Source organism: Epinephelus fuscoguttatus, linkage group LG6 (genome assembly GCF_011397635.1).
Source record: "Epinephelus fuscoguttatus linkage group LG6, E.fuscoguttatus.final_Chr_v1".
Classification (NCBI taxonomy): Eukaryota; Metazoa; Chordata; class Actinopteri; order Perciformes; family Serranidae; genus Epinephelus; species Epinephelus fuscoguttatus.
In genome coordinates, this window is record NC_064757.1 from 1,142,770 (window position 1) to 1,155,449 (window position 12,680).

Below are 12,680 nucleotides of genomic sequence, written 5' to 3' on the forward strand. Positions count from 1 at the left end.
GTAGAAACGATAAAACTGTGTCTCAGGAGGCTCTCATCTTCTTTTACAAACTTAAGGAGGGCATAAAAAAAAATGAACAAAGACATTATGAAATGCCGTTGCCCTTTAAGGAAAGGCCACACATGCTTGACAATCGACAGCTCACAGAGGTCCGACTCAGCCACCTCAAGAGGAAATTCTCCAGAGATAATGTGGCGAGGAGGAGGTCAAACGGGTAGGCTATACTATTAATATTACCAAAAAAGGAAAACTCAACAATGCCACTCTGGGAATTTCACCCAGGGACTTACTCTATTGTACACAAGGCACTCAGGTTTGTGGTTACTCAGAGGGCATGAGACGCGGTTCAACGTTTAAAATGCAGTTTTTATTAAATTATCATTTTTGTTCTAAAAAAGATCACCAATTAAACTCATTCTCACCAAAAAAAGGGGAACAAACCTAATCAGGGCTGAGGCCAAAGTGGATGGACGAGGGCTAGTGCAGGGGGGGGGGATTCACCAAAAAAAAAAAAAAAAGAAACAAACAAACTTAAATCACCGGGCATACGTGGCAGACACACATTCTCAGTGAAGAAAAGCCCACTCCCAGGGGACACAGAGAGACAGGACGGGAGGATGCCACCACCAGGTCACCAGCACCGCCACCACCGGCCTTCAGCAACTGAAAAGGGGGGGAAGATAAAAGAAATTAGTGGAGGGAGTCTAACAAAACTATAAGTAATGGGCAGGTCTAAGGCTTAAACAAACAATATATCAACTAATAACTGCCCCATTATACCAAAAGAAAAGAAAGCTCAAGAAAACAAACAATTACCTAATTTACAAAGCAAATCTCAATTAACTGAATTAACAAAATAGAATTACATAAACAAATAAATACAGGTTCAACCCAAACAAAATATACGACTGAACTCACACATTATTCCACAAAGTAATAAGAGAGAACCCAAACTTTCACACACTCATTCACTCTATATAAGGGGGACCAGTCCCAGGTAAAAGAAATCGTGCCCGGCCCGCAGCGTGCGGCCGAACAATCGTCCTGCACAGGACGTGCAGACAGGACACACAGCGTATATTTTGATGGAAGTGACGCTGCGAAGCTTCTGACGGCTGCAGGGGAGCGCCATGAAGGCAAGCAGCAGCAGATACAAACGGCAGTGAAAACAAAGCAGCAGCAATTCCAGTAAGGTGGCTACAATAACACCTGATTGAGGAAAAGAATCATTAGCATTTGCTAAATACACTAAAAATGATGTGGTAGCATGCTATTGTATACATACCTTTTTAGCAGTAACAGACTCTCACACACTCAGGAGAGGAGGGAGGGAGAGAGGACTCCAGGCAGCTTCCAGCATTTACCTGCGACCACACTAATATTAGCCACCTAGTAGCACCAACCATAACGCACAGAGAGATGACACTTACCACAACCAAAGCAGCACACACAGGGAGCACGGAGCACCACACAAACAGTCGCCCTACAACACAACAAATACATTCAGCACACTGACCAAACGAAACAACCAACGAGGTGAAGTAGCGTGCGGCCATACCTGTCGGCACACAACCTCTGACCCGGAAGTGACACGGGTAACAACGGGAGCACAGAGGAAGAACCGATGGGCAGACTACCGCTTTTGTACCGGTACATCTCACTGATTGGCGGAAATGAGAAACGGAAACCATGGTAACAAATGTAAACAAAAATAAAAGAATGAGGGGAAAAACAATACAAAACGCTCATACTGCTACAATAAGAAATACAGGGAAGATTATGTTAAGTACATGAATGACATCATCGAAAGAGGTGATGTGGAGGAAGCTCAGGATGATGGACTTCCTGGTGAGAAATGGTATATACCACACCATGGCATTTATCACCCAAAGAAACCAGAAAATTTACATGTTGTGTTTGATTGCTCAGCCAAGCTTAAAGGAACCAGTCTTAATGAGCACCTTCTGTCTGGACCAGATATGACAAACAATCTGACAGGTGTTCTTGTATGCTTTCAGCAGCATCAAATAGCCTTAACATGTGATATAGAAAAAATGTTCCATCAGTTTAAAGTCCAACAGAGAGATCGTAACTTCCTCCGCTTCTTATGGTGGAATAATGGAGACTTAAGCACACAACCACAAGAGTACAGGATGACAGTACATCTCTTTGATGCAGTTTCTTCCCCAGGATGTGCAAACTATGGGTTAAAACACCTGACTAAAGAGAACAGCCTTGCATGTCCACTAGGTGCCCAGTTCGTTGCCAGGGACTTCTATGTGGATGATGGAGTCACAAGCGCAGAGACAGTGGAAAGGGCCATACAGCTGGCACAAGAGGCTTAGCACATAGCCCTTAGCACATAGCCCTCCTTAGCACATAGCCCACAGGGCTTAAGCACACAACCACAAGAGTACAGGATGACAGTACATCCCCCCCCCCCCCGTTCAGCTGCGTTCCGCGGTCCATGGATTGGTGGACGACCTGCTCTAACTCGAAACCACAGCAGCCCCCACATTTGCTTTTTCCCCCAGACTCTGACCATGTCCTGATCATGCTCTGACTGTAAATCAATCACATGCATGAGTCATGGGACACTATTCTATAGTCTTATCTTGAATAATAGAACATAAATAATTAAACTGATAGTCATGAAACACTTTATTATGAATTTATTTATTTATTATTGTATTTCTGATCTTGAACATCATCTTACCTTAGGAAGAGCAAGATTTACTGTCTTCAGGGGAGCACATCAGGAAATCTGGGTCTCCTGTCTTCATTGCTGTCTCCTCCAAAATGGGGGAGTTAGTGTCCTAACCCCCCCCAATAGTGCGTAATACTTTAAATAAGGACCCATGGCAAACATGAACTCAATTATTAAAACTATTAAAACTGCACAGGCGAAAATGAGGGCTTTTGACTGGGGTCCCCGGGACCCCAATATATTTGTGTTTTTAAAAAACACAAATTACAACAGAAACACAAAACGATATGAAGTCATTAGGAACAACATGACTGACAAAGTCAGAAAAATGGAATGATTGAATAAAGCACCTATGTCACGACCGAACAAAGGACCTGAACCCAAATGCACAAGTCGGGAATCAAAGTTCAAAATCAAAGTTTTATTAAACTAAAAGGGTTCCGCCAATATGACTACCCTACGAGGCAGAAAATTGGGCACCTCGGATCAACTCACCAATCCGGCAAAACGGCCCAACATTCGCGGAAAATCTGCAAATGTTTGCTCCTCTTGTCACATGCCAGTATGCCCTGGGCACAGCATGAACCAAATTGTGTGCTATAACTGCCTCTAGTGTGCAGTGTCCATGAATTCTATGGCAACAGTGTTCATTTATGTTACTGTTTGAACTGGAAATTTGAAATTTGTATTACAGTTATTCACCATTTATTGTTCACTGAGACCAAGGTCTTTTGTTCTTTTGTTTTAAAAGACAGAATTAAAAATGGGTTGGACTGTGGGTTTATTTTAGTTATTTTACATTGAGGTCAAAATGACCTGATTTTTTTCGTGTCATGGTTCACTGGTGCATGATAAATATGCTCTGTTCTTTCAGCATTGGATCGTGTTGTTAATATGCTAACTGGCTAACTAGTCAGATGTTCTTGGGGCTTCCTTTTTTAAACGAGGTAACAGATGACCACCGTCTGCTGGTACAGAGGGGTATTTCCTCTCACCCAGGCACAGAACATACAAGATTGTTGGCTGTCGGTTTGGTGTGTTCGTGTGCAACTTTTGGGCCAAAACATGGCGACATGAGGGGAGACAGCAGGGGGGTGTCATAGTTCTCCAACATTGGCTTGGTGTGTCTAGGCCTTTAAGTTGTCTGTAGGCTACTTTCTAATCAAATGCCTGTGTTATATTTCTATCTTCAGGACAGCAGAAAGACTAGAGGCACACCTGCATATTTTTAATGGTGATACTGAAATAAATAATAAACAAATAAAGTGCAGTCTGCAGCCTGGCAAAATGTGCTGGAGGCATGGGTTAAGAGTGCTGCAGAACGACCTGCATTTCTTGCTCCAGAACAACCTGAGGAAGTTCCGAGGACAAGGAAGCATGTCATAAGTTGACCTGATGAGGAGGCTGAGTCTTGTGTGAGATCCTCCACGGGTCTGTCCAACCGATTTTCTAATTGTTCTTTTAATAATTGTCCGAAATTTAAAATGTTTTATTTCTGTTCAAAGCCAGTATCTAAACTCCTTTCATTGTTCAAAATGTACAGTTGGACAGTTTAATTTTGTACTCATTCAATTTCATCTTTGGGACTCAGATTGATTTATCAATGTGGAAGTGTTATCATGTTTTTGTCCCTATTTGATCTTATTTTTAAATGTAAAAACAATGGGCCTCATTCACAAACAGTGCATACGCACAAATCTGTGCTTAAACTGTGCGTTCGATCGTTTGACGCACAAATCCGGGATTCATCAATATTTTCTTACCCGAATTTGTTCTTACTCTGCGAACAAATTTAGAACTGCCTCAGACCATGCCTAAAAGTCTAAAAGTCTAAAAAACCACATTCATTAAAAAGAGATTTAATTAACATTTTTTAAATCATTAATTTACTAATATATTGGCCAAATGTATTAAATAACCATGAAACTGACACACGTTCACCCTCATCATTGTGACAATTAAAATATTAACAACAACATGAACAGAAAAAAATATCACTCTAGTGCAGATGATCTGTAATGCCGACTGCCATATCCTTAACGCAGTGGCCCGCTGGCCAGGAGGCACCCACGACTCATTTATTTTGCAAAACAGTACAGTGGGAATGCGTTTGGAGGCAGGGGCTGTGAGAAGTGGATGGCTTGTTGGTGAGCATCTTTTGTTCTGGTCTTTTATTTCAATTGTTTTTAGTTAGTATTTTTAGTAAGTCTCTATTCCGTTAATGCTAAAATGTTATATTGTTTAGGTGACCGGGGATATGGCCTTAAAACATGGCTGATGACACCATACGCAAACCCTGAAACCCCTCAAGAGGTGCGCTATAATAACATACATGCCCACACACGCGCCGTAGAGCGCACTTTTGGCGTGCTTAAGGGCCGTTGGATGTGTTTGGATCGGATACAGCCGGTGGCAAACTACTTTATTCCCCTCAAAGGGTGTGCATGATCATCCTGGCATGCTGTGTCCTCCACAATCTTGCAATGACCCATGGTATTCCGGTAAGACCCGGCGCCATCGCTTCTAACCAACTGTGAAATTTACTACTTCTCTCCTCGCGTAACCACTTCCTTCAGTCATGAATCAACTCTAGGCAAGCAGTTTCCTTATATTGAGAAATGGGGGCGTGGTAGTATGCTAATCACAAATTGCGAGCACGCGCCTGTCAATTTAGAATGATTCTGATTCACACACATACGCAAGGTGGTGAGAACAAAATTGGCCCGTGCGCAGGTGTCATGAATCCCACGGTGATTTTGTGTATGCACTTATTTTGTGCGCAAAGTAAGAACATTTCCACGCACATATTAGTGAATGAGGCCCAATGTAGATAATGCAGGACAACAACCCCTCCACCCAGACTGGCCTTGGCAAGATGCTGGAAACATCAGTAAGTCCACACTGGTAGAAAAGATTTCTGCACACTTTCTATGCAGTGTTTCGCTTTATTGTTGAGCTTTTAGTCTGTTAGATCTTCATCAGCATCCTCTATGGCTCATCATTCAAAGTCCTCAATAAACTTCAATACATCCAGAACTCCGCTGCCCGCCTGCTCACCCACACCCGCTCCCGAGACCACGTCATCCCCGTCCTCCAAAACCTACACTGGCTCCTCATCACACATCGCATACAGTTCAAAATCCTCCTCCTCACACACAAAGCACTCAACAACCAGGCCCCCTCCTACCTCATACACCTACTCCACCACCACACCCCCTCCCGCGACCTCCGCTCATCCGAAGGAAATCTCCTCTCACTACCTGCACGGACCAAGCACCGAATCTGGGGGGACAGGGCCTTCTCCATCGCTGCTCCATCCCTCTGGAACTCACTCCCCAAACCCATCTGCACACACCTCCCAACATTCAAGACCACGCTCAAAACTCACCTTTTAAAATCAGCTTTTAATGTATAAGTTTTTGTGGTTTATACTGTTTTATTGCTGTTTTTTTTATTCTGACTTAGCTCTATTTTATGATTTTTTAAAAAACTGTAAAGCGTCTTTGAGCATTTGTTAAAAGCACTTACAAATAAAATGTATTATTATTATTATTATTATTATTATTATTATTATTATTATTATCATCAGAGCATAGCCTCTGATTAAAATTCAAAACCAACAAAATAAATTGATAAAATTGCTGTCTCCGTGTGTGTGCATGCACGCGCTGCTGAAGCAGCAACCGTGCGCGTTCCCTGAATGGGATGCACAACTCATGGCACAACTCTCCTCCACACCCGTTTTCCTCCGCGCAGGCGCAAGGACGGCATTTCCGGGTACGACATGTCATATAAATAGGCTGGTCTACTCCTCGGCCGTCTGCAGAATTTATACTAAACCAATGATTCCCATATGTCCAGTAGTGTCCTTCACCTATGGTGAGTATCGTTAAAAACGTGGATAGCTTGAAAAATTGAAGTAACGTGATAAATGCAGAAGCAGTGCTGAGATAGTGACGTTAATGGATAGTCCTTCGAGCGCTCATTTGAACCTGCTGCTAACTGTTAGCTTAGCGTTATCCTGTATGTCTGTCCTCCGCAGTGCCCAGCCGGCTTGGTGAAGATGCCAAAATGGCTACCGGCAATTACTTTGGATTTACCCATGGCGCTGCCGCCCAGTACAGGTAACCTTAAGGACACTGTGAATAATTGGCTTTTCAGTCGCAACATGCTGCATACTGTTTTTTAGCTCAACAGTTAGCTGAGTTAGTACGTTGTGCAGGTATGTCCAGGTTGTGTGGTTCCCACTGCTACCATTGTTCAAGCTGGGGGAGGGGGCGGTTATCCCTCTGCTGCAGTTGGATGGAAACTCAACATTGCAGTGCATTAAAAAACGCAGGGAGGGTGCGATGCTACCCTTTGCGAGGATAGCATTTTATACAGGAAGCCCAGTGTCCGTGATACATTCGTGCGTTTAAAGGTTTATCAGACGCCAAAAACACAATACAGTTGCCTGACAGTCTGAGTGGAATTTTCCACTGAGCTAACCTGTGTAATTTTGTCCATTATTTTACAAAGTATTCCACCAGCATGAATGTGACCATTGACATTTCTCTGGCCAACATGCTGTTTTGCCAGGTAACATTATTGTGGCAAAATTTGACCAAAGTGAAACTTATTTGACAGAAGACCCCAGTGGTCTTAAAAATGAACGAGGAGGCTGCATCTTTAGTAACATTATGTTATTGCAGATTTAAACACTGGCCTTAACTGCTAGCTTACACATACTGAGCATTCTAATCCCCATGCTACCATACTATATAGTATGCCAGAAAAAGATTTAGTATGTCCCAGTACATAGTAGGTCAAATGCAATGTGCAAAAAATTGAGCATAGCATTAGTTCGGGCAGGACACATTGTTAAGCTCAGCTCACATCCTAACTACATTAGCTGATCTCAAGCAGCCCAATCAACTGATGGAGCAGCTGATTGATCACATGATGTTTTCTATGCAACCAATTGGCACGTTTCATTCAGAGCACCCTATTTAAACTGCTCTGGCCTGCCTACTGTTGCTGCCACCCCAGCTCCTCCTGTTCATGCTGTGTCTGACTTTGAATGTCATTTCTGTTTGTCATTGATGCTGGCTCTGTTGTATTCCGGGGGGGATCTTTGCTGCTGCTCTCTGTTTGCTCTCTCTGCCTCCGGCTTTCCTCATTTTTGCACATGGAGGCCAGAGGGATGTGCCCTCTCTGCCTAAAGGCTTTCCACACAGGCGTGTGGAAGGGCGTAGAGGTCAGAAGGGTGGAGAGGTGTGCTCTCTCCGCCTTTGGCTTTCCATATGGACATGCAGAAGGGTGGAGAGGTGTGCTCTCTCCATGTTATGCTTTTCATATAGGCGAGTGGAAGAGGCTTTCTGCGTAGCCCAAGGAAAGGCAGAGAGGGCCCAGAGAACAGAGCCATACTGCCAAATATAATACTGCAAATGGAAATACAGTTTTCTCTGACTTAAAGGGAAATTTCGGTTTATTTCAACCTGTCTCCTATCGTCCTACATTTGTTGCATTGAGGGGTTGAAGATGTGTTTCAAAAGTGTTCTGATAAACAATGTCAGCATAGTCCAGAATAGGTAGTAATAACTGAGTAACAATTCTTTTTCTGATCTGAAGGGTAAAACAGTTTATGGAACGGTCGAGTATGGCTAGTTTCGACTTAGTTTGTGATGAATTCTGTGTGACATTTAAAATGGTAAATGGACCTGCATTTGTATAGCACCTTTCTAGTCATCTAGTGACCACTCAAAGCGCTTTTTACACTATGAGTCACATTCACCCATTCACACACACATTCATACACTGGTGGCCAAGGCTACCATACAAGGTGCCACCTGCTACTCAGTTTTAACACACTCACACACCGGAGGAGGCCGGGATCAAACCGCTGATCTTTCGATTGGTGGACGAACCACTCTACCTCTGAGCCACTTGGGTCAATTCAGAGACCAAAGTACTTAAAGGAGGTGACTTGATCAAGTGGTGAGCCATCTATAAAAGAAATGGTCGGATCTGAGACATCACCAAGCCCTTGTTATTAATGAAATAAATTATTGGCTTCTTACTTGCTAAGGTTTAAAGCAACACTTATCTTTCTGGAAAATTTACACTTCTCTTTGTTTAGGTTAGAATGCTATTAATAAGCTGATAGCACACTAAAATGTAAGTCCAACCAATCATTGCATTCGGACCTTAGCAATGATTGGTTGGAGTTTTCTCCTGTCCTGTCTGTCTTCCCCATGTGGAGGCCTACGACTGACGTAACTGCTCGTTTTGTTTTTTTTTTCACCGACCTGCACCAGGCCATTATTTGGTTACAGTTCCTGTCCAGTATGGTTTTTTTTAGTGCAAAAAAACTGTATAATGTAGGGGTATAATGAGTTTGTGTACAAAAATCTCTAAACGTTTAGAGTGGGTCATTTTTTTTTGTGTACACGGGTTTCACCTCTGGGTGGTGCTATTGCATTATACCAGTAATGCCCCAGCTGTCCGAATACCAACTGAACAGGCCATTTAACCAACAGTTACAGGCCGCCACACCGAAATATCGTCATTCTGACGGTCCGCCATCCCGAATTCTGGTCCCTGAGTCCTGACATTAAGCTATGGCGAGCTTGTAGAAGCTGTATTCCCCGTGCATGTCAGTGATTTTCACCGGGGACGTACCTGAGTAATTCAGGCTGACATTACTTGTTTTTCAGCGAACTCTTCTGGTAATTTTATTAAAAGGCATGGCATATAGGTTCACAGTAACTTATTATTATTATTATTATTATTATTATTATTATTATTATTGGGTCTTAAAAGAGTGGGCTACAATGAGTACCAGGCCATCAAATCACAGCATCTGCAGTGAGAGGACATGGAATTGTGTGCGCTTTTACGCACGCGGGTCAAGGCGATCACAGATATTTGATGTGGGAAAGATGTAGCCAGATGTATTACCTGTTTTAGATATGTGGCTGTCCGTCCGTCCGTCCGTAGAACGAGTCATGTGCACCACTTCACCACTGACCTGTGCGTAAAAGCGCAAACAGTCCCTCAAGGAGGGACAGCCATGAGGCAATGAATGAGGAAATAATTGCCCGGGCGTTTAAAGGGAAATTTCGGTTTATTCCAACCTGTCTCCTATCGTCCTAAATTTGTTTCAAGTGACTAGTGACATAAAAATAATAGTTAGCATGTTAGCCTTTAGCCTAGATACAGCAGGGGCGCATAGTAGCGTCAGACCTGTTAAAACGTAAGTGAAAGGGCAAACTTCAAGTGCAAAGTTAGTCCACTAAACAAGCTTTTTTTCCACAAAGACCGCCTCATATCGTTAGGATAAATGTCAGAGAACATATAGAATATGACATGTGAATGTGTTGTCTTACCTTACCGGTGTGGTGCCATGTTCGTTTACCATTTAGCTCTGCTTTCCAAAGCACGGCCGAAATTTTGCGACAACAAGCAGCAATCACATACCGTGCCTGAAATCTCGCAAGCTCTAGAGAAAGCCCAGTTGGATACTACTCCAGGTGGAGGTGTCTCGTCCTCGGTCACATCCAGACCTTGAAAATAAGGCAGGTTCAGTTTTGCTGCCAGGTATTCATGGAGTGCAGTTAGTTTCTTTAGCCACTAGGTGTGGATCATTTCAGGGCCCCGTACCATCCAGCTTATCATACTTGATACTCTTTCTTGGATGTCTGCCCTTGTAATGGTAACTGGGTCTTATTCTGGGAGATTGCTGTGGCCTGCTTTTAGATCCACTAGCCACTTAGCATCTGTGTTATGTGATGCCTCCTTCTTCCATATGCTCTTCCAGTATTGTTCAGTTTCAGCCTTGGGTGGATCTATTCTTGTGTTGTTATCTTGCCACTGGGAGTACACTTTGAGTGATTTGGTAGAGAACATCCTATTTATTCTTCTGGCTTCTTCTCTTTTGTATCTCTTTAGGCAGGTAGCCAGAGCAAGCATGCCACGGCAAGGGGGAGCCAGGACAGGTGAAGCTGGTGGTATCATCATCCCCATACTCTGAGATTGTGTACCAAGCCCCAAAGCCCTTACAACACAGATATCCTTATAGCAAGGGCGAATGACCTGAGATTGAGAATAATGAATGCACTGGAATCCCGGTACCAAGGAAGTACAATAAACTGTCTTTACCTGAGGCACTGAGATGGCCAAGCAAAGTCTCACAGCTGTACCTCATCAATCTCTAGCTGCAATTGCAGTTGCTGTTAGGGGATGTTGGAACACTGTTTCTTTGTCAGCCTAGATGTTGGGTTTCGAAGCATCCATATATCCCACATCCTCTGCATGTAGCCCCTCTTGCTGGGGTTACTTGTATAGTAGCATTCAAACAGTTCTGTAGTCTGTACTTTAGTCAACCTATGTCTTGTTCTAGTAGCCAATTTCTCACAGGTTGACCTAGTTCCCCACACCTGACGCAGACCTTGTTGACCCTGGCAACTCCCAAGCCAGTATGTTGTTTTTGCGGGGGTTTTTTTACCGGCAGTGAGATAAACATTTTCTGCAATTAAACTGGTGAATGGTTTATAAACAGTGTGCTGTGAGATCTGCCACTGCGCACCTCAAAACCGTGCGTAATAATCGCGCATAATGGCCGCTCCTCGTCAGTTAAATTGCACATCTGTCATGTTTGTCTCACTGACAGGTGACAGCCTACAGATATTAACTACGAGCCGCTCCGTCACTGACTGCTCTTATCCTGTCCTCTCCCTCTTCTTTCTCTCCTGTCCTCTCTGACTATCACTAAACTCTGGCTTTTGAACAATGCAGGAGAAATGTTGCAGTTTATATTATCAGTCTGGGCCTGGGGCTTGTTGTAACAGTAAATGGGATATGTTGTAACTTGTAAGTTAAACTGTATCTGTGTGAGTGAACATCGCCCGATGTGGGCAGCGGGGTCCAGCCACACGCTGCAACTGCTGCCAAGTACCAACGGCTGCTAGCTCCGCCCGCTGGAAAGAGTGTGGGATATACCACTTATTAGGAATGGGAGGGGGGGACTAAATCTTTTAAGATTTAAATAGCACATTATTACGCTTTTATAATGAGCACCGCTTACATTGTGCTTTTAATAAATACTACTGCATTGTTCAAAAATTATTAATTGTGTCTCAAATTATTCTAGGGGGGTACAGCTTTATTGAAGGGGGAGTCATGTCCCCCCTGTCCCCCCCGGGATTTCCGCCCTTGGCCCCGGCTGTGTCTAGGCTAACGGCTAATATGCTAACTATTATTTTTATGTCACTAGTCATTTGAAACAAATTTAGGACGACAGGAGACAGGTTGAAATAAACTGAAATTTCCCTTTAATCAGACCGGCATTTAATACGCAAAATGGGGTCAAACACCTGGCAGCTATTAGGTGCCCGGCGGCTATTTGCCACCGGGCGACTATTTGGAAATATACGGTATTATTATTGCCACGGGTTATTTGAAATGGACAAAGGTATTCTTTACTGGTGAGTTAAGGGAGAATAGCTATCATGTTAATTAAAAAAGAAAACATCTCCGACAAGGAAATAGAAAGCCTGACGTGCAGTGAATGGAGACCTATTATCCTGCTTGAACACAGATGACTAAATTCTTTCAACAATGTGACTCAAAATAATGATAAAATAGATTTTATTGATGTAAAATAATATGCTGATGGTGACATTTTCCACCGGTCCGCTGCGCTCTGAGTCTGGTGTCAGTGACACATGCTGCACTGAGTCGCGCATCTGTCTGCTTGCGCTGCAGGGTTTTAATTTTTAGTGTTAAATCAAAAGTTAAACACTACTTATCAGCAACCAGAAGTGTTTTTTCATTTGTGAATATTTTTATCTTAATTCTAGGGTTGCAAGAAACTACCTTTTGGCCATAATTTTTATGTTAACTTTATTGGACTTTTTTTTTTTTTTTTTTTTTTAAAAGATATTTTAAAGATATTTTTTGGGGCATTTTTTAGCCTACATGCAGCAAAGGGCCA

The 12,680-nt window shown here is 43.1% G+C and overlaps 1 protein-coding gene and 1 long non-coding RNA gene across 3 annotated transcripts in view; one reads left to right on the forward strand and one right to left on the reverse strand.

The window, feature by feature from the left end:
• Positions 1–353: 353 nt before the first annotated feature.
• Positions 354–1,606, reverse strand: LOC125890291 (uncharacterized). The gene is made up of 4 exons (XR_007449531.1): positions 1,559–1,606; positions 1,431–1,483; positions 1,286–1,364; positions 354–663 (listed from the first exon to the last, which is right to left on the reverse strand). It is a non-coding gene; the product is annotated as an uncharacterized LOC125890291 (long non-coding RNA).
• Positions 1,607–6,470: 4,864 nt separating this feature from the next.
• The window catches only part of zfr (zinc finger RNA binding protein), a 69,639-nt gene continuing 63,429 nt past the window's right edge, over positions 6,471–12,680 (forward strand). For both annotated transcript variants that reach the window (XR_007449516.1, XM_049578765.1), the window contains exons 1-2: positions 6,471–6,586; positions 6,750–6,831. Coding sequence is in view for 1 of the 2 variants with exons in the window: in XM_049578765.1 (XP_049434722.1) it covers positions 6,550–6,586; positions 6,750–6,831 (119 nt within the window). In the remaining variant the exon portion in view is untranslated. The remainder of the gene's footprint in view (positions 6,587–6,749; positions 6,832–12,680) is intronic.